This window comes from Ochotona princeps, chromosome 3, assembly GCF_030435755.1.
Source record: "Ochotona princeps isolate mOchPri1 chromosome 3, mOchPri1.hap1, whole genome shotgun sequence".
NCBI lineage: Eukaryota > Metazoa > Chordata > Mammalia > Lagomorpha > Ochotonidae > Ochotona > Ochotona princeps.
The window spans coordinates 86,214,576-86,241,518 of NC_080834.1; the positions used below are offsets into that span (position 1 = coordinate 86,214,576).

The 26,943-nt window shown below is 34.7% G+C and overlaps 1 protein-coding gene across 1 annotated transcript in view; it reads left to right on the forward strand.

The window, feature by feature from the left end:
• Positions 1–26,943, forward strand: part of STXBP5L (syntaxin binding protein 5L) — a 286,369-nt gene that overhangs the window by 191,285 nt on the left and 68,141 nt on the right. Inside the window, exons 19-20 of the mRNA XM_004577863.2 lie at positions 17,243–17,394; positions 19,367–19,438. Of these exons, the coding sequence (XP_004577920.2) occupies positions 17,243–17,394; positions 19,367–19,438 (224 nt within the window). The remainder of the gene's footprint in view (positions 1–17,242; positions 17,395–19,366; positions 19,439–26,943) is intronic.

Consider the following 26,943-nt stretch of genomic DNA (forward strand, 5'->3'; position numbering starts at 1 on the left):
TGATAACAAACAGATGGGTTCTCTTTTTTTTTATCCAATCCACTAATCCACATCTTTTGATTGGCAATTCCAATACATTTGCATTCAGGATTTAGTTTTTTATGCCTGAAAGTTCTGTATATGTATCACATTTGCTTTTTCCATTCATCTGATATAAAAAATACTTATTATGGAAATCTTTCTCATCTTTTGGTTAAGCTAAAAAAATTCCTAGAGTTTAATGTATTTTTATTTCATTTATTTATTTATTATCATTACTATTTTCCATATTATAGATTTGTAGTTCTAAGGATTCCTTGCCCCCTCTCCTCTTCCTGTCTCCTTGTTCTCCAGATTATCATAAGAGTATAGTCCTTTTAACAGTTCCAAGTTTTACTTTCTGCTATTTTAGTATTCAATGGGCTTCCTATACCAGGATGCTCATAACATTTCCAAGGTTTGGGATTTTTTTCAGCTATCAGTTAAGTTTCCTGTGTTATTCCTATTTTCTTCAATTCTAGGATATCCAACATTCAGGCACAATTTTCGTTATTGATGTCCCAAACGTCTTAATACTGCTATATTTCCTTTTTATTTGTTTTTCTCTTTGTTGATAGGAGTATTTTAGGAAACCTGATTTTAAGCTCAGGTTTTCTTTCCTCCACTTCATATAGCCAGTTTTTGAGGCTTTCAACTATATTTTTTATTTATTTTATTACTCCATGATACAGTTGCTAAATGAACAATGGTTTACAAGAGAAATAAAAGAGGACATTAAAATATTGCTTGAAGTGAATGAAGGCATCAATACAACATATCGATTTTAAGAGGAAATGTCATTTCAATCAATGCTTATTTCAAGAAATTAGAAAAGCACCAAGTACACAGGCTAACCATATGTCTGAAGGAGCTAGAAAAACAGCAGCAAAATAGGGGCCTGGCACAGTGACCTAGCAGCTAAAGTCCTCGCCTTGAACACACCGGGATCCCATATGGTGATGGCTCTACTACCGGCAGCTCTGCTTCCCATCCAGATCCCTGGTTGTAGCTGGGGAAAGGAGTCGAGGACAGCCCAAAGCCTTGGGACCCTGCACCCACATGGGAGACCTGGAGGCAGTTCCTGGTTCCTGGCTATGGATCTGCGCAGTACCAGCTTTTGCGATCCTTGGGGAGTGAGTCTTCGGATGGATGATCTTCCTCTCTGTCTCTCTTCCTCTCTGTATTATTTGACTTTCCAATAGAAATAAATAAATCTTAAAAAAAAAAAAACCAGCAAACTAATCCCAACATTAGCAAGATAATAGAAATGATCTAAATAATGGAGGAAGTAAATCAAATGGAGACCAAAAGAATCAACGAATTGAATAGCTGGATCTTTGAAAAAAATCAACCAAATATTTACAACAACTAGTAAAAAAAAAAAAAGGGAGAGGATACAAATCAATAAAATCAGACAAACAAAAAAAATTATAATGGATTCCCCGTACATGCATAGAATTATCAGGAACTGTTGCAAGTAACTATATGTCAACATGTTAGAAGAAATTGATAGATTTTTTGGACACATATAATTTGCCAAAACTGAATCATGAGGTAGTTAAAAACCTAAATAGACTTATAGCCAAGACACAGATTAAATCAGTAATTAAATCCCTCCCAAGAAATGCCTAAAACCAGATGGATTCCCTGCTGAATTCCACCAGATATTTCAAGATTTTGCTCCAATCTCCCATGAGCTATTCAAAATAATACAAAGGGAGGCAGTGCTTACATAGTCTATGAAGCGAAACTCACCTAAATACCAAATCCAGATTCACAACAAAGAGAACTATCAACAAGGCAAAGAGGCAACCAACAGAATGAGAAAAAAATCTTTCCACACTACAAACAGATGGGGACTAATATCCGAGATTTATAAAGAACTTCAGAAACTCCACATCAGCAAAACACAAACAACCCTGTGAAGAAATGGGTGAATGAAATGAACAGGCATTTTTAAAAAGAACACAGTCAAATGGCTAATAAACATATGAAAAAATGCTCAGGCTCTCTCATTATTAAGTAAATGCAATTAAAATCACATTGAGGTGTCACCTAATTTCAGTGAGAATGGCCTACTTATGAATTCCACCAATATTGCTGCCATGGATGTGGGAGAAGTACCACTCTACTGTTAGTGGAAGTGTAGAATAGTGCAGCCACTGTACAAATCTATATGGAAAGTTCTCAGACAAATGAAAATTAATCAACCATATGACCCAGCTCTCCCCCTCCTGGGAATATATCCAAATGAAGTGAAATATGCCGTTGAGAAGTGTCCTGCAATCCTATGTTTATAGCAATACAATAGCAAAGCTCATGGAAACATTCCATATGCCTGTCAAAAGAGTATAAACAGTAGTACATCTGCTCCATGGAATGTTATACAGACTTTAAAAAGAATGAAATCTTACCCTTTTTAAAAAAATGACCCCAACTAGATACCATTATGCCCAGTGAAAGAAACCAGTCCCAAAAGTACAAATATATATTCTTTCATCTATAAGACAACCTTCATGCAAAATACAAAACAAATGTAGGTAAATATGTATAAATTTTCTCATTTTTGAACTATATAGTGGAGACTAGCACACCAAAAAGTGAAGATGCATTATTACACATCTCTACTCTTGAATAAAAGCAGAAATCTAAATATATCAACTAAATATACCTTGACAGTATGATTTTAGATTGTCTACCATTGCCTGTGTGGACAACGCATGGTATATTTAAAAGTAGAACGTTAAACTTCTATGTTACTAAAGGACTATACTACCAGGATAATATGGGGGGAATGTTAGAATGGGAAAAGGGGGAGAAAGAGGAAGAAATCTTTGTATCTATAAAACTGTATCATGGAAAATAATAACAAATGGAAAAAAGAGTGGTTCATTTTAACAAATGTATGAGATGTTACTAATTAGATGATGAGACGATGTGTAATGAAAGATACATTGAAATTGAATTACTACAAATTTTTGTTTTTAAATTTAAAACTATTCTGAAATGTTAAAAGCATCGATAGAACTTGTGTATGACACACATAAACACACAAAAGATGCAGGAAAGGACGCATGTCATTAGCTGACAGGCCACAAGCAGGGAGCTGGATGGGAAGTGGAGCTGCTGGGATTAGAACCGGCGCTCATATGGGATCCCGGCGTGTGCAAGGCGAGGACTTTAGCCGCTAGGCCACGCCGCAGGGTCCCAAGGCTGACAAAATTAATATAATGTGTTGTGTACACTGCCCAAAGCAATGCGTAGATTGAGTGCAGTCCCCCACTGAGATGCCATATAATGTTTGTGTTAGTTTACATTCCCACCAAAAGTGAAAATTGGGCTACTTTTCCCCTTCATTTTCACAGCATTTATTATTTTCTACTTTCTGTATGATAGCCATTCCCTAATGGCCGTTGATGGTGAGCATTTTTGTCGTGTCTATTGAAAATTTGAATTTCATCCTTTGAAAGTACCTGTTAATGTCCTTTGCCCATTTCTTTTAACGCATTTACTATTTATTTAGTAGTTTGTTTCTTCATTTAACTTAAAGGCCAACTTACAGAGAGCAGAGTCGTAGGGAGAGACAACTTCCATCTGTTGGCTCATTCCCCAAACACCCACAATGACTGAAGCTAAGCCAGTCTGAAGCCAGGATCTTGGAACTTCTGAGTCTCCCACATAGGTGCATGGAATCAAAGACTCAACCCATCTTTTGCTTCTTTCCGAGCAATAAGCAGAGAACTGGGTCATATGGAACAGCTGTGACACAAACTGATACCTATATGAGATGCTGGTACATAGCCTAGTATAACATAACACACACACACACACACACACACACACACACTTCACCTAGTTTGTTATTGAGCTTTAGGGGTTCTTAAGATTCTGGATGTTAATCTTCTGTCAGCTGTGTGGTTTGAAATATTTTTTCCCATTCTGTTAGCTACCTCTTTGCATTGTTCAGTTTTCTCTGCAGTGTAGATGCATTTCAACTTGTTGCAAAACCATTTGTTCATTTCTGCTCCAATTGCTTGTGCTTCTGGGTTTTTTTCCAATAAGTCTTTGCTTACATCTTGTGGAATGTTCAGAATATTTTCATATAGTTGTTTGATGTAGTAGGCTCATATCTTTGATCCAACTCAGTTGATTTTTGTATAAGGAATTAAGTAGTTCTTATTTCATATTTTATATTTTCTAAACACTTATCCAATTTTCCCAGTATCAGTTATTGAAGAATCAGGCTGTTTTTATCCCCCTGGATTTCTGTCATTTTGCTTGACAAAATTTAGTTAGCTGTAGTTGTGTGGGTTCATTTCTTGAACTTCGGTTCCAATAATCTTCAGGTGTGTTTTTGTGCCAGTATGATGCTGTTTTGATTTCAGTGTCTTGAATTCTGGTTTTGCTATGCCTCCAGCTTTGTTTTTGTTGTTTAAGAATGCTTTAACTATTCAGGGTCTCTTGTGTTTCCATATGAATTTTAGCATCAATTTTTCCAGACCATAATGTGCTAGGTATTTTGATTGGGATTGCATTGAATCTATAAATTGTTATTTGTTTTGAGACATTTGTATGACATTAAGCCAACTAATCGACAAACATGGAAAATTTTTGGCCATCTTCTAGTAATGTTTCATAATTTCCATCAGAAAGATCCCTCCAATTCTTGGTTAAATTTATTTCAAGGTGTTTTATTTTGTTGTTGCTGCTGCTGCTATTATGAATGGTGCTCTCACAAGTTCTTTCTCAGCCACGAAATTGTTTATGTATACAAAGAGTATTGATTTTTGTGTTAGCTTCATTATCTATATAATTACCAGACTGTCTTAGGAATTCCAATAGTCTCTTAGTAGAGTCTGCTGGTTCTTCTGTGTAGAGAATCATGTCATTTACAGACAGGGATAGCTGGCAATCCTGCTTTCCAATTTATATCTCTTTGATTTCTTTTTCTTACTTGTGGCTGCCGGAATCCAGCTCCAGCTGAGTTCAGAGCTTGAGAAGGGTGCGTGGAGTCGGCAATAAGAAAAGACACAGACACTGTCACTTGGTGCCTTCTTCCTACGGCTCAAGAAAAAGCTGTCCTTTTTATTTACTTAGACATCACAAGCCTCTACACAAACATTTGATATTACCATCTTTAACTTAAGAACTAAGCCAGCGTGTACAGATGTTCAATTAATTTTTACTTCATGGTCAACCAGGTGCTCTTAAAGATAATTCTGTAAGTTACCATAATTATTTTCTTCAAGGCAAGCCATTATTCATTCTTCAGAAGTAGCCATTAGGTGACAGCCAGAACTCCAAGGACAAGGCACAGATGGTTGCCTACTAATCAGTAAAACATTTCTACAACATTTTATTTTCACAACTTATCTATCACTTAGTGGGAGAAATACATCAAAAGGGAAAAAATAGAATGATTTAGGACAAAGTTTCAAACATTAAATCCCCCTACAACTGCAGGCTCTACAACCTCATAAACAATCAAACAATAATCAAAAGTGTATCTCTATGATGTTAACATAATCACCCTATCATTCCTCTGGTTAAAAAATTATAAAAGTGGCTAAAACAGCTATATTTTTATGCTCCAAAGAAACTGCAAAGGCAGACTAGCCTTTGAGATAACAATAACTATATTTATTGCCATAGCAGTTTCAGCTCTCACTCCCATCACTTGCATTAATATTTAAGAAATTTATCAAGAGCTTTCCCAGAAGGTGTGCTACATGTTGGGCCAGATTCTGAGGCAATGGTTAAGTACCCAATATGGTGTCCAGAAGTGGCACGGGCTTGGGCCCCGTGCGATAGTATAATGGTTAAGGTCCTCGCCTTGAATGCGCCGGGATTCTATATGGGTGCCGGTTCTAATCCCAGCAGCTCCACTTCCCACCCAGCTCCCTGCTTGTTGCCTGGGAAAAGCAGTTGAGGATGGCCCAGGGCATTGGGACCCTGCAGCCGCATGGGAGACCCGGAAAGAAGTTCCTGGTTCCTGGCTGCAAATCGACACAGCACCAACTATTGCGGTCACTTGATGAGTGAATTATCGGACGGAAGATCTTCCTCTCTGTCTCTCCTCCTCTCTGTATATCTGCCTTTCCCATAAAAATAAATCTTAATTTAAAAAAGAAAAGAAATGGCACGGGCTTAATTGTGCTCCTGCGGGCTTGGCGGCGTGGCCTGGTGGCTAAGGTCCTTGCCTTGATCCCATATGGCTGCTGGTTCTAATCCCGGCAGCTCCACTTCCTCTCTATCTCTCCTCCTCTCAGTATATCTGACTTTGTAATAAAAATAAAGTAAATCTTTAAAAAAAAAAAATTGTGCTGCTGCGTGTAAGTTGTCAAAGGCTCACTCACCAACACATTATCAGAAACATTAACTGTCAAGCTTTCATCAGTTGCAAAAACCATCTCACAGGGGCAAACAACAATGCCTCACTAGATTACAGAATTCTTAGGGGGGTGCTTGAGTGTCCATGCAAATGAGGGTGAGACTGTGTCAAGGTGGTCAGAGAGACATCCACTGGGCCCTACCAAACAGCTGAAAGCTGCCCTGGTCCCTGCAAAACAGGGGAGCTGTTCTCTTCACACCTTCGTGTCATCCACACCTACTGCACAGACCCCTGCATGTGGCTCTGGCTAAAAGTTAAAGGATCATGTTGAATAGCAGTGTTGAGAATGGGAAACCTTGCCTGGTCTCAGATCTTAGTATAAATGCCTCCAACTATTCCTAATTCAAGATTATACTGATAAGACTCTGGGATCCCATTTAGGTGCCAGTTGTTTTCCCGTATGCTCCTCTCTGCATTCAGCTCCCAGCTTGTGGTCTGAGAGAGCAGTAAAGGATGGCCCAAAACCTTGGGACCCTGTACCTGCATGGGATATCTGGAAGAAACTCCTGATTCATGGCTTCAGATGGGCTCAGCTCTAGCCTTTGTGGCCACTCGGGGCATGAACCAGCAAATGGAAGATCTTTGTCTCTCCTCTCTGTAAATCAGCCTTTCCAATAAAAATAAATAAATCTTTAAAAAAGAAAAAGATGATGCTGGTAATGTTTTTTGTATATTGTCTTGTGTTGAGAAATGTTCTTTCTATACCCAGTGTAATTGAGTCTTTCTCATGAGGAGATGATGTATTTTTCATATATTTTCTCTGTGTCTTTGGAAATAATCATATGACTTCTATTCATCCACTTGTTAATGTGTGTTACTTAATTTGTGTATGCTGAACAATCCTTGCAAGCCAAGGTAGATCCCATTTGATTCTGGCTAATGACGTTTCTGATGTGGTTGGATTTGATTAGCTCGTATTTTGTTGAGTACTTTTACATTTGTATTCTTGAGAAATATTGGTCTACAGTTCTCTTTTTGTCTCTTTTTCTGGTTTTAGAGTTAAGGTGATGCCAGTCTCATAGAAGGAATTTGTGAGGATTAACTCCTTGTAATTGTTTTTGAATAGTTTGAGAAAAATTGAATTAGTTCTTGAAAAGTTTGCTGATATTCAACATTGAAGCCATTTGATCCCAGGCTTTTCTGTTATATTTACTAATTTAGTTTCTTAGTTATTTGTGTGTTTATGTTTCCTATGCCATCATGGCTCTGTTTAGGTAGATTGTATGTGTCTAGAAATCTATCCATTTCTTCTAGACTTTCCAACATGTTAGAAATTTGTACTAATTCCTTATAATTTTCTGTCTGTGTTCTCCATTTTTTTATTTCCATTTTCAGGTCTCATTTCATTGATTTTGGTCTTCTCCCTTTTTTTCTGGTGAGATGGTCTAAGGGTGTATTGATTTTTGTTTTTGGGAAAAAAGCTGTTCAATTGATCTTATGTATTTTGTTTCAATTCAATTTTTTCTTATTTTTAATTCTAATTTTGGGTTTGGTTGTGTTTTTGTTGGTCTTTTAGATACATTGATTAATCATTTATCTGATGCATTTCTGATTTCTCACCATAAACACTAGTTGCCTATGTCTTAACTATTTTCTGTGAACTTAAAACTGCTTTTTCTGTACCCCATAGGTATTATGCTGTCATCTTGATTCAATGCCCTAATTTTTGAATCCCCATTTGATTTCTTCTGTGATCCACTGTTCATTCAATAGCATGCTATTCATAGTTCCATATGCTTGCATATTTCTAGAGTGTCTTGAGTTGTTAGATTTCTAGCTTCATTCCATGGTGATCAGAAAAGATGCATGGTATAATTTTAATTCTTTTGAATTTGCTGAGGCTTGCTATGTGGCCTAACAAATGATCTGTCTACAGTAGGTAGGTTCCATATACTATTGAAAAGATTGTGTATTCTGCATTTCTGAGATGAAATATTCTGTAGGTATAAATTTGATCCATTGTATAGATTAGGTCTATTGTTTCTTTTTGATTTTCTATCTAGAGTATTGATGAAAGTGGGGTGTTGAAATTCCCATTATTGTTGTACTGGAATTTAGGTATCTCTTTAGCGTCAATAATAATTGTATTAAATATCCATGTGTCCCACCGTTGAGTACATATACATTTGATATAGTTATTTCCTCTGGTTGAATTAATCCCTTAATCATAGAGTGCCCTTATTTTTCTCTTTTAACACTTTTCATGTTAAACTTTATTTCATCTGATTCTATAATATGCCTGTTCATTTTTTCTTTCCATTGGCTTGAAATTTCTTTTTCCATCCTTTACTTTCAGTATATGTGTGTTTTTGTTGGTGAGGTGTGTTTCTTGTAGGCAGCAAATCAATGGATCTTGTTTTTAAATCTGTTTGATTAAAGGCCACTATCACTGGAGTAACTATTGACAAGGAGCAATTTGATCAGGTCATTTTCACACCAATATCGTCATTTTTGTTTTGGATTTTCTTCATACCTTTACAAGAAGATTTTCTACGTTTGTGATTTTTTTCATTGTGAGGATTATCATTCTCTATCACCGTGTGTAGCACATCCTTAATTAAGCATAATTTGTAGGCTTCAGCAGGTGTTGGAAAATTCTTTAATTTTTTGTTCATTTTGGATGTATTTTTTCTTCAGGTAAAAATGAGATTTTGCTGGGTGTAATACTCTTGGTTGGCAATTTCTTAATTGTGGGATCTGGAGTATGTCTTCCCATTTGCTCCTGTGCTAAAGGGTTTCTGATCAGAAATCAGCTGTAAACCTGGTTGGAGAGCTTCTAGAAGTAATCAGTTTTTCTCATGCATATTTTAGAATCTTTGTGAAAGACTTGATTAATATATCATTGTGAAGATCTGTACTGCTTATGCCTATTCAGAATTCTATGTTCTTCCTATACATTGATAATTTTTCTTCCATATTAGTGAGTTTTCTGTTATTCTTTCATGCAATATGCCTTCTAATCCATTCTCTCCTTCATGCAGTCATGAACTCTCAAGCACATATGTTAGTTGTTTAATAGTATCTCATAAATCTTGGATGCTATTTTCAGTTTTTCTTATTTCTTGTTTCTGTTTTGTCTGACTTTTTCTGAAAATTTGTGTTTTAGCTCAGAAATTGTTTTTGCCTTGCCGGTTCTGTTGTTAAGGTTTTGCACTTTTTTTATTTGGTAAATTGAATTCTTCTAATAATTCAGTTTGATTGCTCTTCAAAACTTCAGTCTTGCAGGAAAATTTCTCATTCGTGTTGTATGTTCTTAATTCATGCATTTGCTTCTTAGTCTTTTCAGTAATATTATGAGACTTTCTAAATGCATTTTCAGATATTTCATCTATTCATTGGTCAGCATGGGAGAGGCAATAATCATGACATTAGTAAAATCACTGCCTCATCTCCTCTCAATCAAAGTGACCAGTCCCTACGTTAGGTCATAATGACCTCAATCTGCATCCATAGTAACAGATGAACTACACAAAAAGTCTACACAGTTCTCTGTGCCCAGAGGCCCAGCTACATACATCAAAAATCATGCAGTCATATAGTCCCCACATTCACTGCACCCAAGATTCAACATTGACTGTGCTTTTTAAAATTTCTGTTACATGACCATTGATTGCCTTGACAATGTTCCATGAGTTTGTTAAGTTCCCCTCCTCATTTTCTTTCATGCTTACTTTTTTTCTCTTCTGATGGCGTAATTTCAAAGATCTGTCTTCACATCCATATATTATTTCATCTGTTTGATCAAATCTGATATGGAAACTATTACTTGTTTATTTGCTGAATTTCTCATTTATGTACAATTTTTCTGATTTTATTAATTTGCCTTTCTCTATTCCTCTTACACCTTGTTGAGTTTCATTAAAATAATTACTTTAAATTGTATTTCAGGTAACTCTTAGTTCTGCATTTATTGGAAGTCTGTACTTGAATACAGTACAGACCTGAATAGTTTTTGTTCTTGTTGTTGATGTTATGGTTCCTTTTCCATTTTTTAAAAAGTTTTATCTATCTGAAAAGCAGTCCTAGAGAGAGAGAGAGAGAGAGAGAGATCTTCCATGTTTGTTCAAATGGCCACAATAGCTAGAGCTAGACAAGGTAAAAACCAGGAGCCAGGAACTCAATTTGGATGTCCCAAATTGCTATCAACGACTCAAGTATGGGCTGTTTTCCACTGTCTTCCCAGGCACATTAGTGAGGAACTGAGCTGTAAGTGGAGTATCTGGGACTCAAATCAACACTAATATGGGACTGTTTATGTCACCTCAACAATTTGGTGTGCCACAGTAACATACATTTCTTGCTGTTTCATGTGTTTAGAGACATTATATTGATGTTTGCTCTTGAGTAAGGACATCGCTCAATATTTCTGAATTGGGTAAGTGAGGATATAATTTGACCTATGGGTAGCTTCAAGAGTTCTGACTGGCTGAGATGCAAGCACCTTAGTTCCAGGAAGGGTACAGTGGCCTGGTCTTTACATCATTGAAGTCATCTGTGGGGCTCCATGACAGCCAAAGCTTCACACATCTGTAAGAGCTGTAGTAGTAAAAATTGTTGGGTGAAGGATGCTGATTTACTCTGGTTCTCTGTCTTCGCGAAGTAAAGGTATAACTGAGATTATCCCTCTTGGCACAAGTTTGTTTGCGCTGGTAAATATACATCCATTGTTGTGATCTTGTGTGCAAGTGTACTTAGTGGTATTGATGTTTACTGTGCAGGTAAAACCAAAAGCCTGTGGTTAGAGATATGTGAAACTTCTTAGTGTGTAGGGTACTGCCAAATTTGGTGTGACAGTAGCACCAGTGTATGAGACATAGACACATGCACAGGATCAGAGCCTGTCTTTGGAGCATGTCATGATGACTCAGCCCTGTAGAAGGAAGGCAACAATGGCAAAGTTCTGGTGTTGACCGAATGCAGCAGATCCATCATAATTCCAAATCTACTTGACAGTCATGCTTTTACTCTTTTTTTTTAAAGATTTGTTTTTACTGCAAAGTCAGATACACAGAGAGGAGGAGAAACAGAGAGGAAGATCTTCTGTCCGATGATTCACTCCCCAAGTGACCGTAATGGCTAATGCTGTGCCAGTGTGGAGCCAGGAGCCAGGAATTTCCTCCAGGTCTCCCACTCGGGTGCAGGGTCCCAAGGCTTTGGGCCATCCTTGACTGCTTTTCCCAGGTACCAGGAAGTGAGCTGGAAGGGAAGTGGAGCTCCTGGGATTAGAACCTGTGCCCATATGGGATCCCAGCGTGTTTAAGGCAAGGACTTTAGCCCCTAGGACACCGCCCCAGGCCCCAGGCTTTTACTCTTAAACCAACAAGAAGGATACTGGAATTTTACTTGGAATTGCTGTGGACTCACAAGTCACTTTGGATAGAATTAACAATATTATGTCTTCTAATGAGTAAGCAAGACTTTAGTTAAGGTCTTCTAAGTCCTTTTTCATGAATTACTCTTATTTTTAAGGCATAGATTTTTCATATATGCTGTTAAGATATTAGTAAGTATTTAAAATTGTGATGTTATGAATGTTGATCACTTTACAAATCTTCATTTGGTTCATTTGTGTTTTGTTTCAGTTGTTGAAAGAGGAATGCTTGCATCCTCAACTTTATATGTGGTTTTGTCAATTTTCCCTTCCAGTGCTATCAGTGTTTCTTGGTGTATTTTGAATATCTGTGATTGGATGAACCTGAATTTAGGTTCGGTTTTATTTTCTGTATGAACTTACCCCTTAGTCTTTCTCCCCATTTTGTTTCACAAAATTTTCCTTTTTCTGAAACATACTTTGGCTGTTCTAATGTAAGCACTTCACCATCATTTAAATTAGTGTTTTTGTGGTACATATTTTCTATCATTTTACTTTATTTTTAATGCAGATTTTCTGTAGGCAGAAAAGAGTTGAGTATCCATTTTTAGTTCACTCAGTAAACCTCTATCTGTAATTTCAGTGCTATTGATCATTTACAAGAACATGATTATCCATATGGTTGAGTTCAAGTCATGTTTCTGCTAACTTTCCTTTCTCCCATTTGTTTCTTGTTCTTTTTTTCCCCTGATTTCTTTGAGATTGAGTATCGGTTTATGATTTTATTTTACCTACTAAGGTTAATTATTTTTTTCTGCTTACTCTTGAATTTACTACATGTGTCTCTAACTTACATAAATAAATCATACCACTTTGCTTATATTGTAAGAACATATATCTGTCTGCTGTGTATCTTCTTTGCACTATTGTTTTATAGATTTTACTTTCACATATTACAAGCCTTAAAATGCCTTTGTATTTTTGCTTTAAAATTTAATTATCTTTTTAAAGTGAAAAAAAATTCATAAGTTTTTGTTAATTTGAGAAGCAATGAATCAGTGAAAGAGATGAAGAAGGACCTTCATTTGCTAGTCCACTCCCCTAATTCCTGCTCAGGTAGGGTTAGAATAGGTCAAAAACACTACCCTGCAACCCAGTCCAAGTTTCCATTTGGTCAACAGGGAACTATGTACTTAAACCATCATCTGCTGTCTCACAAGATATGCATTAGCCGGAAGCTGATACTGGAAGTGAAATGTAGTGTAGCCTCATACCCAGGCTCTCCAGTATCATATGTGAGTACCCCAAGCAGCATCTTAATTGCTGCATTAAACACCTGCCCCAGAAAAATCTCTAACATTCATCCTTAGTTAACATGTCTGATGTCATTGTGTATTTTCATCTGATATCAATTCTTTCTGCAAATAAGTCTTCCTATGTAACTGCTTGTACCAACTTATCCTAGTGACAAATATCCTTAGTTGTTCATTCACAGAAAACGTTTTTTGATCAGTTGAAAGATACATACCCGGAGTATAAAATTTCAAACTTAAATTGTTTTCCTTTATTGCTTTAGATATGTCATTGGATTGTCCTTTGATCTTTGTAGCTTCTGGTGAATGACTTTTATTATATTTTGTACCTGGGTAGGAAGTATATAATTTTTCTTTTCCTGCTTTTTTAAAAAAGATTTATTTTTTTTTTTTATTACAAAGTTAGATATACAGAGAGGAGGCAAGACAGAGAGGAAGATCTTCTGTCCGATGATTCACTCCCCAAGTGAGCCACAACGGCCGGTGCTGTGCCAATCCGAAGCCGGGAACCTGCCACACAGGTGCAGGGTCCCAAAGCTTTGGGCCATCCTCGATTGCTTTCCCAGGCCACAAGCAGGAAGCTGGATGGGAAGTGGAGCTGCCGGGATTAGAACTGGCGCCCATATGGGATCCCGGGGCGTTCAAGGCGAGGACTTTAGCTGCTAGACCACGCCACCGGGGCCCTGTTTTCCTGCTTTTAGCATTTTCTATTAGGAAGCTTTTTTTTTTTTTTAAGCTATGTAATTATATTTGAGCACTTTTATTCATGCTTTTTCTGTTTGGCATCCTTTGGGTTTTGGGATTGTAATTTTGTTGTTACCATAAGTTTAGTAACATTTTTTCAGTTTTAATTATGATGTCCTTTCTGAAATCAAATTCATATATTCTAAACTTAAATTTAATTTTGTCATAGAGGTCTGAAATATTTTGTTGATTTTACTATAGTTTTTTCCTCTCATGTTTCATTTCGGATACTTTTATTTCATCAAATTCACTATTTTAATGCATTTGGACTACATTTGCAAAAATATTATGAACTGGTAAACTGCATCAGTTTTCAACTTATTTCTGGAGACAAGACAACCAACAAATTTAGTGTCAGCTGAGGACCCATTCCTCAATGCTGGTATGTTCTAGCTGCATCATCGTCACTTGATGGAAGTGGCAAGGCAGCGCTCGGGGGCCATTGTAAAGGAATGAGTTGCATTCATAAGCCTCTGCCTTTGTGGTCTAATCATCTCCCAAAGTCCCCTTCCTCTTGATGGAATCATCTTAGTTAAGGTTCAGCATTTGGGTTTTGAAGAGGACACAATAATTTTTATCACAGAATTTGCTACTATTTTCTGCTGTAATGTCTAAAATCAGATGAGTTTCCATTTTGGGAATATTTTTATCTCTAGAAATTGTTATTATATGAAGTTTATCCATGTTTATGTAATACTGTAGTGATCAAGAAGGTTGACACATGAACACAAGATGTGATTAGCATTTCCATATCGTCAAACATTAATCATTTTGGCATGTTGTAATCCTTCAGACTCTTCTAGTTTCTTTCAAATATAGATTAATGTAGACTATGATTACATTACTAGGGAGTAAAGCAGTAGAACTGATTCCTCCTGTCTATTTTCATGTCTCTTATCTAACTTGTTTCTGTTCACCCTGCCTTTTACACATTCTACTCTGTAGTGAAAACCATTCTATTTTTTTTTCTTCTGTGAGGGAGTTTTTTTTTCTTTTTGTCTTTCTAATATGAATAGGAACATGCCAAGGCAAGTGCTGTAGCATAACCAATTAAGCCACTGCCTGCAACATCAACTTTCCAAATGGGTGGCAGTTTGCATCCTAGCACCCAAATCTCTCTCCCTCCCTCTCTGTCCTCCTCTCTGTTTATTTCTTCCTTTCAAATGAACAGATCTTTTTAAAATGTGATATTTGTATTTCTGTGCCTAGCTTATTTTTGGTTTTATCTCCTTGGATGCAAATGATGAAATTTCTCTTTTATAGCTGAATAAAGTGTGTGTGGAGAACATAGAGCTCTACCATTCCTAGATAGGATATTTTAGTGACTCTACATCTATATTCTAGATTTATATCTATATACTTCCTTTCAGGGTGCATTTCTATTGACGTATTTTTCCTGATTATCAGTCATTTATTTGCCTAATTTCCTGATCTTTATTATCTGTTACCTTGTGTATACTAGACTCTGAATTTTACTTTTTGGTAGTGTTTTATTAGATTTTTTTCAACAATGTTGGGTAATTTTCTTGAAGGCATTTGGGTAACTCATGATCATTGTTTTGAAGTCTTTAAATGTAGATTCTAGAAAACCTTTAGTCTATAGTGAATTTGTCCTGCCACTGAGGTGGCAGCAGTCCATCTGCTGTTCCATGTGTTAGAACAGCTCTGCAGATTAGCATGTAGTAACATGAAATACTCTTGACCTTGTATGAGCTTTCCTAGAAACTTGATTCAGATTAATCACATGTGTGGCAAGAAACTAATTGCTTGAGCCATTCCTGCTGCTTTCCAGGGTCTGTATTAACAGGAAACTGGAGTTAGGTGCTGAAACCAGATATGGAATCCAAGTGCTCAAATGTGGAATGTGTGCATTTTAACCAACATCTCAACCACAATGTTAAATGTATTATAAATTCTGTTTTTACAGTCTAAGTCTCTAACCTGGTACCTCAATTCCATGAAATCTCTGATCTCTGGGTCTTGGTTTTTAGTGCCTCAGTCTGAGAAATCGCTCCAAGGATTAAGCCAGAATATTTATGAAGTGTACTTTATTATCCTTCTGTCTTCTTATCTGTGTCAACTGTGATTAACGTGTGAAACTGTAACTTACTATGTTATGTGTAGTTTCCTGATAGTAGGATAGATGGTTATTTAGGCTTTTAATGACTTTATTACAATCACTGACTATACTTTAAGTCTACTTACTACTTCCAGTTTTATATTTCATTCCAGGGAAAGAGTAATAGCTTATGATTGCATATTTTCCCTAAATATTACAGGAACTCTGTCATATACATGAGAATTAATTAGTTATAATTTAAAGTAAAAATCTAATGATATTACTTTCTATAATTTGACATAAAACATGGAATTTACTAAAAATACTGAAATAAACTTCTTTCACATGGAAATTTTTCAAAGTCCTTAAAAAATGTTCAAACTTAGTATATGTAAAAGCCCTGGGAACTAGATACATGTAGCACTGCTTTCATATGATACTCATTATTAAGAAACTAAGACCAAGCAAAATTCATTAATTTTATCAACATTATATAACCTATAAACTGTGAAAATGAGAATTAACATAATTTTCTGGTTTTTGTAATAGTATTTTTTTTCGGCTTCCCAGATCTCTCTCAGTAAAAGATGTAGACTGCCTTGTGAACTACAAAACATTTAATATGTGTAGAGTAGTGTTAAGTAAAATTCCTACAACTAGTGTGTATTTAGTTTAGGGAAAAATATAAAAACAAAACTGAGACATAATTGTTTAGCTAGAGAGGATATTGTAAAGGAAAAAGAGGTAATGGCTGCCTGCGAGTGAAGGTGACAAAAATACCTGCTTAAGAATGGTCTCTGCTTTGATTTCTCCTGGGACTTAGAAATTAAGCAAATGTCTTTTGTCTTTCAGTAAGTGGTACAAAGTAAATAGCCAAAAACCTCTGAGAAATCCGTTTAAGTTTTTGTGCTTAGAAGCTGTATTTTCTGAACTGTAGTGTCAAAATATATGCAATATATGAGGTTAATTTTTTCTCTTTTTAAGAAGAGAACTGATTTGGAATGTAATAATTATAATTATACTTAACCAAGGTATATAATTACATGCCTGAGCTTTTGTAGCTGCTGAAGTGTGATTTTTTTCTTGACCTGTGTGCCCCTTTGAAAATAAAAAGGGTTTTGTGTTATTCTTTGATAAACAGTATGACATCAAGTTAAAGAGCAAATTGAGTAATAACAGCCTTCATGATGAAACTGCTTATAAAATATAATTGCAGGTCATCATCAATTGCTTTAGCACAGTGTCATAGCCCAGTCTACTGTGTCAAAGGAAATCATCCTTCCTAACATTGCACTAATCACTGGCCCACCTCCCCAGCTCTAGGCATTATATTACAATAGTTGGATTTGAAACTTAAAAATAACTTTGTTGTGGTACATTTTGGTTGCACATTTTTTCTCTCTTAGAGTTGCTTTTGGGAATTGCAATGGATTAGTTGTGGTGGATTTTATACAGAAGACAGTACTGCTAAGCATGGGAATCTTTGATCTATATAGATCAAGTGAACTGTACCAGCGACAACCACGGTCTCCTCGTAAGAACAGGCAATTCATTGCAGGTAGGAAATAAAACAGATGAGTTGTAAATGTAATGTCTGTGTCTGTTGACTTTTAAATTCCTTTTCTTCTGGATCCTGTTGAAATGTATGGTGATATAATTTACAATGCAATGCAGGAAAAATGAATTGGGAAGAAACAAAGTGATACTACTTGAAAGGGAAAGGAAGATTTCTTAACTACTGTTTAGTGTTGAAATTAGAAAAGAATGTAATATTATGAAAATCAGAGATATGTAGTTTAAAAGCTGCATGTGGTGATAATGTTAATCAGGTTAACTTTCTTCCAATATGTCTGACCATATTACAAGATAATCCTTGATCATTAGCTACTTTTAATTTTTGTAATAACTCCATTTTGTAACTGTCACCTTTACTTGATGCAAAATAGCTATGGAATTTATTTTCATAAGTGCAGTAAGTTTTAATTAACAATGAAAACTCACATTTCTTAGCAGGATCAATAAATTGGTTTAGCTGTATAAGCTTAAAGTAGTTGGAATAAAAGATTTTACATTGGTATGTCAAATTATCCAAAGTTTTATTGAAATTGCAATTTATAGTCAAAGAATTGCCAATTTGTGTTTGTTCCCTGCTGATTTAATCTAGTTTATAAAAATATTGAACAATAGCTCTGCAGATGGAAATTCTTTATTAGCACATTACATGTTATTTTAAATCAGTCTTAATTTTCTACTTTTATTTAAAATAATTGAATGTTGAAGACTATTGAATATGCTCTTAAAAAGAACATTTTGTGGCAATGAATTAAAAGTTTATTGATGTTATTTATCAAGTAACAAGTATGTTAGATTGATAATAAGTTTCCCTTTTGACGTCCTGTGTTAACTTTTCTTTTGTGAACTTCAGCCTTTTGCAGTTGTGGTAAGTTTAGACCCTCTCCAGGAACATACACTCTTTCCTTCAGAACAAGATTGGGGTTTGTTGTTGTTTAAACTCTTAACACTTAGCAATATTTTAAGAGTGCTAGAAAATTCAGATTCTTCAGGTTCTACTTCTACCACTACTACTGGCTTGTATAAGGAAAACATATGAGAAATTGTATGTGTGTGTGTCAGAAGATTCCCTTATGATTGGAAATGAAAGGTTAATTCTTCAAAATATACATACAGGAGGACAGGAAGATGATAGGGGGCAGTAGGACACTGTTTGCGATGCTTGAAAGCTCCAAATCAGTGAGGAAAAACTGGGTTTTGTGAAAACATCTAAGTTACTTTCTGTATCTATATAGTAGGCTGAAAAAGAATGTATTTTGATAAAAGCAGTATAAGTTTTACTCAGTTTTATTTAAGCTTGTGCCTCAACATTTATAGTCAGAACTTAGAATTCTATTATTTTCAAATTTATTGTAAATGAGTGATATGAGCATTTTTTTATTTAGTTACTGTTTATAATCCTTGCCTGTATTCCTGTGTTGAATATGGCCTTTTTATTTGCTGAATTCTTTGAGTATAATGTAAATCTGTTATCAAAGATAAGTAAAATAAATCAGAAAAAACTGAAAATCTCATACACTTGATTTGTATTTAGTGTCCATGGCTACAGTAAGTACTCATATTTTAAAAATGCATCAAATACTAAAAACTCCAAGCTTTCTTTTTAATGTCTGAAGGATTAAAAATGACCATTTTGATATTGATGAGGTAATTTATATATTTTTTCTGGCAAAATAAGTGCATTGTATAAAAACATACAGAAAAATATTCCATCTCTTTTTTAAGACAATTGATCAAATAAAATTTCAAAGGCATTCTCATCCCTCATCTATCATTTCTTACTTTCTAATTGGTTTATTTTTAAAACCTCCTCTCTAATTGGATTGCCTAATCTTGCTGCAATTTCTCCATCTTGGCTTTTCTAGATTCTGGTATGATATCACTTCCTTTCACTTTAGACTGTTTTTCTCTCTTTTCTCTGCCTGCTGCTGATGCTGATGTTCTGGCATGTTCCAAAGACAACTTTTGCATGCGTGGCCTGTCTAACTTTTATCCTGATTTAACGAAACGGATCCGTACTTCCTATCAGAGTAAGTTCTATAAAGGTTAGGCAAAAAGGTTTTTTATTCCATAATGCTTGAGTTAAATCCATATGTCAGAGCTCAGTAATGTGTTTGTTAAACACATTCAGCATGCATGCAAATTTTTGTTTTATTTTGAAGTGCAACCTGATAATTTACTGAAATTTATTATATTCTTGTTTCCAGCTGTTATTGTCATGAACCCTTTCACTCATGTTATTCAGTGTTTATTTCAAATCATTCAGAACATGTTTTGTTAGTCCGAAAGTCATTGTCTTGTTTTGAAGAAGAGCCATGATGTCCATTTATATGCTAAACCTGATATGCAATACCAATAATTTAAGGATTTCTTATTTTGGAAACAGTGTACTTTTCATAGTTTTACATTATAGCCAGGGCCATACTATTTGCTTATTAAACAGTTGTATCTCTTGAAGATAACAGAGTATGCCCTAATTTCTGATGTTTTTACTGAAGCAGGATACAAAAGCTTGTATTTTGACAGTAATTTTAGGTACCAAGCAAAGAATTAGAGGAATTAACTTCATAAAGAATGTTAACATTTACTATGACAATAAATGCAAATCTAAAGATGGCTAGAGTAAGCATTTTTAAAGAGTAGCATAGAAGAAATGGAGAGTTATGGTGTACAGAATAAATATTGATTTATCAAAAATGTTTATAATTATTAATGTTATGTATAAAACAAGTATCTTAATACAAAAAGATGGCCCTATATTTGTGTGTATTTATGCACATATACGTATATATACATATATGTGAATAGATATATATCCATATATATGTATGGGAATATAGATAGATAGAAATATAGATATATACACACATACATGTACACAGTGTTTTCATACTCCATGAGTATGTAGATTGTAACCTGATTTTCTTCATTTCTCACCAGACTATAGGTTCTAATTGCATCACATCAATTATAAGACCTTATCCTTTAAGTGATTTTTGTCCCCTCACAGAAGTCAGTCTCTTAATTTTTTATGTGAATTCTCAGAAGGCAACTTAATTATTTCTTAGAAGTGCTCCCTAGCTATCCACTTGTATATGCCCTCTACAAAAGTCTCCCTGTCTTTACTTGCAGTATTCTGTATAAAAGCAGAGCTAGGTTTCTGTAGCTCCTAGATGCTATATTTCTTACTCTGTGCTAAGCAAACACTGCCTTAATATCTCCAAACATTTTATACCACCAATACACTTATGAAACATTATGATATTTCTTCACATCTGAAAACTGTTTGAGATTTCAATTTCTATATAAAGTGTTATTAATATAAAGTCACATTCATTCATTTTTCATATTGTCTGTGACTATTTTTATACTACAATGGCAGAGTTCAGTAGTTTCACCAGAAATCAAATGACCCACAGCCAAAAAAAAAAAAATTGCCACCTTGCTCTTTACATGTATACCATTCTTTCATACCCATCCCCTACCCAGCATGAAATATTTCAGCCAAAAACCTTTTACATGAACAACGTCCAGGTGGTTTACCACACGTATTTAGACTTCTGAATTCCACGTTAGCCTCACAGATGTGGACTGTCCTATACATCACAGTAAGTGTGGGTAGGGGAAAAGAGGAACAAGAGAGAAAAGTTTCAAGAACATGAGATTGTGGAATTTACAGACTGATCTTGTAAGCTTTACTGTATTTTCTGATATATGATAATAAACATGTAATGTCCTTTTGGAAGAAGAGGAATCGGAAGCAAAATAAGGGACAGAACTAGGCTTTGAGTTCATCCCAAGTCTATATAATGTAAAGGATAGTGAAGTTGTAAGAAATGCTCAGTAATCTTATATTCCCTTAAAAATAAAAAGTCAATTATTTAAAATTTGCATTCAGGGCCTTCTAAGATTCATGTATTTTGCATTTGTATCTTCCAATGAGTTTTCTATTACTGTCTTACAAAATAGTTCCCATTCATGCCAAATATTTTTATGGAATGTCCCTTTGATTTACCCCTATTATCTCTTCTATTGGAAATATCCTGTTAAAATTTCATGTCATATGGTAACCATTTCCTGATGCCATGGAGTCCTGTTATGGCCACTGCTTTATTTAAATGCCTACACTATGTAGGTTGTACAGAGTAAAGTCCACATTGTTTAGTTTGCATTTAATCTGGACTCATTTGTATGGATACATTTTTTATGCTAGGCTCTACCTTTTCAAATGCATGACAAGAAGTTGAAGTACATACCTAAACAATTTTTGTGTCTTCTACACTAGCACAGTCATGAACTCAGAATAAATGATAATGATAGTAGGTTAGAGCATGGCACCTGGTTCTTTTCTCTCATCTGAACAACTAGAAGAATCTGGAAGTCTGACAGATGAGAGAAGAACTATCTTTTGTAGTTACTGGATTCATTAGAATTTTGCAAAAAAAAAAATTGTGGTTTCTTTTTAAAGCACATAAAAATGTCAAGATAGAAATAAAGTCGAATTGTTAGGGGTCAGCCTTTTGCTTAGTGGTTGAGACAATGGTTATGACTCCTGTGTTCCAAATCAGGTTTGATTCCTGGCTCCAGCACTCGATTGCAGCTTGCTATTAATGCAGATACTGGGAAGCAGCAATAATGGCTCAAATTGCTGAGTCTCTTCTGTTCATGAAGGAGATCTGGGCTGAGTTCCCAGCTACCAGCTTTAGCCCATTCCAGCTCTAGCTGTTGCAGGTACTTAGGAAGTAACCAGAAATGGGGAGTGCTTGCTTGCTTGCTTGCTCTCTTTCTCTCTCTCTCCATCCTCCCTCCCTCTCTACCTAGCTGCCTGCCTCCCTCATCTCTCCCTCTTGAGAATAAAGATAGACCTCAGAATCACTAGAGATGTTTTCATCAGACAACCCCAAAATCCTGAAATTAGATTTCCTGAACCCTTCATTTGATGATAAACAGTGTATATAAAGAAAATGGGCTTATTCTCTAATGATTCAAACTGTGTTCTGGAGTTTGCTTTTAAAGATTCATTTTATGGAGTAGACCTTTAGACTATTGATGAAGATGTCCATATCCTATGCCTGGATTTGATTCTCAGCTCTGATTCCTGTGCCTTGAGAGAAAGTGGTCAAGGCTGAAATGGTTGAGTTTCTACCATCCACATGAGAGACCTACGTTGGTGCTCCTAGTTCCTGGCTCTAACCCCAAACCTGACATACTCCTGACTGTTGTAGGCTTTGGAGGAGTGAAACAATGAATTACAGTTCCCACTGTGCATCAGTCTACCTGTCTCTCTCTGCATCTCTGTTTTTCTTTCACAGTGTCTCTCAAATTTAAAAAATATAAATAAACTTATGGAGATTACACTTGAACTATTAATTAATTTAGTATCACATTTGTATCACCTAAGTTTACCATTATAGAAACTTTAACTGTGAATTGTTTCCCAACTTTCAGAAAAGCATATCTGCATTTTTTCTAATTGAGGTGACAGAGCCATTTTCTACTAGGTGTTTACTCTGTTCGGCAATTGTGGTAGGCAATATGGCAGGGTTAAATTACTATAACCTGTTATAACCCATAAAAACCCACTGAGGTGGATTGATATTTATTTAAAAGCTCCTGCAGATGATAAAAGTGAAGCCGAGATGCATTAAATTAGCCACTTAAAGCCACATACCATAAGAGGAAACCAACCTTATACATATGTAACACTATAATGACTCCATATGCTTTTTTCTATGTGTTTCTCAATGTTTTGGATACATTAGAAATCAACCTCATTCTATAATCATAAGCCATATTTTTCTTAGTTTTTAATCCATATAAATTATATAGTCAAAAATAAAACTAAAATTTTTTTTCATAGGTTTAAAATATGAATAGATTGGACAAATTTCTCTCCGAAGGTCCCTTATATGTCAAGAAATTTATCGTTATATCACATGTTCACTTAAAGTAATGTTGCATTCTATTTTGAAACTTATGTTTTTCATTACTGGAGAAGCATTTTCAGTCTTTTCCTGGGCAGATTCATTTGTTACCTTATAGGTTAGTTTTAGACTCCAAAGAGCTTTTTTCCCTGAAATTTTAAATTATCATCTTCAAATCTTTTGCTTCATAAATTAATAACATTTCAGCCTGTAACAATGCTTATATATTTTTCAAAATCTGATTTGTAGAAGCAGTTAAATCTTTGAAAAAGATATAGAACTATGACAAGAAAATCTAGATCAAATACTAGCTTTTATTTAACTTAGTAACTACTGTACATTTGTAATCTGAGTAAGATAGCTAATCACTCAATTTCTTTTTACATATAAAGTAAGGGTAGTTATCTTTATTTTTTCTGGGTTAATATTTGTAAATGCATAGCTGTAAATATTAGGTATGATTGTCCAAATAAAAGATGACGCCAAGCCACAGAGAAATAAATACCTTTTCTAGAATCACAACCAATCTATGCAAGACTTAGAGCTAAATTCAGAGTGCTACTTCAATATCTAATTCTCTTTGTTATAATTAGGGAAATTTTTCTACTTAAAAAATGTAGCTTTCTATTTGAATCAAGGGAAGTTTGAAAAGTAGGCTTAGGTAGAATATTATCAAAAAAGATTGTGTATCGATGCCTAATACTGGAACAAGAGATCCTTTGAAGAGTCTCAGACATGCCTATTGATTCTTTCTTACAATGTTTTCCTTAGATGCCAGATTCTTAAAACACAAACCATAAAAAGAAGAATTAACTGAAGGGGAATATAAGGACAAGAGAACTGGCAAAGACAGGAAATGGATGTTAAACACCCTTGAAGACTTAAATGTCTAGTGATGCGTAAACTATGGTGTTTGCATTCCATTCCCATATGGGCGTGGTTCATGTCCCAGCTGCTTCACTTCCCATCCAGCTCCTTGCTTGTGACCTAGGAAAACAGTCGAGGATGTCCCAAAGCCTTGGGACCTTGCACCCACGTGGGTGACCTGAAAGAGGCTGTTGTCTCCTGGCTTTGGACTGGCTCAGATTCAGCCATCGTGGCCACGTGAATCAGCAGACAGATCTTCCTCACTCTCTCTTCTCCTCTCTGTATATCTGACTTTCCAATAAAAATAGATAAATCTTAAAAAAAAAAAAAGAAAAATGTTTTAATATTTAAAAGATGATGTGTGACAGTTTGTAACATAGTGAAAAATGTATAGCAGTAATACAAAGTAAATAACAATACTAACACAAATAGGAGTATAAACAATTATACTGTTGTAGGTTTCTTCCATCATCAGATATCAACTATGATAAATTATAAATGCACGTTATAATCTTAGCGCTAAAATATTCAGCAATTATCTGTTGCCTAAAAGCCGGAAAGGGTAAATAACCCTGACCCCAGATACGGGGGGTGGGGAGTGGGGAACTGATATTAGTGTGGAAACAATGGTCTTACCCACTTTCCTGTAGCCCTTGACCCTTTGTACCCTAACCAACTAAGTAAGATTATTTTTTTAAAAAATCAATAAATAAGTACCATTACAGTTCATGAAAAAAAAGTGATTTTCTCACAGAAAGAACTGCAGGTTTATCGCATGTATTCATATTACTTTCTGCTTCAGAAGAAAATGGTTTATATAATTGTACAAAAAAAAAGGAAAAAGAAAAAAGAAAAGAAAATAGATCTTATTTTCTTATAAAAGGCCAGAGAGATGAAAAGTGTTTAAAAAAATGAATTGGAAAGGAAAAGAAATATGGAGGTAATAGACGCATACCATCAAAGTCTTTATAAAATTTAAATGGAGCAAACATTCAAAAAATAGTAAAAGGTAGAGATTGTGAGACAGGATTTTAAAATAAAAAGCCCAACTAAATGATGTTTTTAATAGATGGACTTTATGTATAAGAGCACAGATGAGTCAGAAGTAGAGAAGAAGAGAAGAATTCCCTGAAAATACTAATTCCAGAAAGCTGATTTGACTATATTGGTATTTGATGAAGTGGACATTCAGGACTGCAGATAGAAAATTTGAATTTATTAAACTTATTATACATTACATATATACAAAAATATGTACTTATACATCTCTAAGAAGAAATACATATAAAACAGAAGTTGTCAAAATCACAGACAGCTAATGCCCCTTGTTAACTGATAAATCAAATGAACAAAAATTGCTAAGTCCAAGATTATAAAAAGCTTATGAAACTATCTTAACCAAGTTAATTTGGCATAGATATCTAGACCATACAATTGAAAATTCACATTACTTTCAAGCATAATACTATTTTTTAAAGTTCTTGGAAAATGGAATTAAAAGGCAAGTTTATTTTGGCACAAAAGAGTTTCTAAATTCATGCATATTTTTTCACCCATTTGTATGGACTTCAAATTTTCTACACTAAAATAAACTTACATTTTAATTCTATTTACTACAGACTTTTAAGTACCCTTGTAAACATATAAAATCCATAAGGACAAATGCACCATAAAACTGGTTATAATGAATCACAAATTATTGAAATCCAGCAGAATATCATCATCTACTACAAAAGAAATTAAAACCAATACTTAAGATGTGTCTGAAAAATTGCTTAATGCTTGGAACTTAACATATGTCTAACTATATCTCACGGCTTAAAAATGTATATGAGGTGCTTATGAACATTAGAATATTAGAATATGAACATTTAGAATAGTATATGCTTGCAAGAGAAAAAATCTCTAAGCTTATTTTGTAAAATTAAAGATGCAAGAATAATGAAACAAATAGATGGAAGAGATAGAGATAAAAGCTGATCAACAAACTAAAACAATTCATCAGAAAGATTATATGTAAAACCTGAGTAAGATTGAGCAAGAATGAAAGTATGGATAATCAAATTCTAGATATACAAATGGAAACATCCTTATGTGTTCTATGAAACAGAAAAATTAAGATTATGAAAAATATGCCTAGAAACTGACAAATTAGATAAAATTAAGAAATTCCTTGAAATATAAAACTTTGTAAAACTAATATCAAATACGTTGGAAAATATAATCTTCTGTTAAATTTTTTTGAGTTAAAAATTAAATATCTACAACCAAGAAAAATCTGCAGTGCCAGATAAATTAGGCAATGATAAATTCAAACATTTAAGGAAGGATTAATATCAGTTCTACACAAATACTTCCAAGGAATGGAAAAGCAGGAAGGCCTTTTCAGCTGATTATCAGAGGCCAGCATAATGTTGAAAATCAAAAGTTGACAAAGATAAGATGCAATTAAAAAGGTAACTCTGACTCAAGAACATAGATGCAAAAATCATAGGTTGAGGTGGCCAAAGGAATATAGATAAATATAAGAAAGATACAATTAACAGAAATGGACTTATTCTAGGATTCAAAGTTTAAAAATTGAATAATAGTGTAAAACAATTAAAATAGTGATGATCTTAAAAAATACAAAAATAGTCTACAATATAGGACACTTATTTAGTACAAAAATCCTTAGCAAAACAGGGACGGAAGAAAATCTCAATTGAGTAAATTCCATGTATTGTAGACTACAATTAACATAA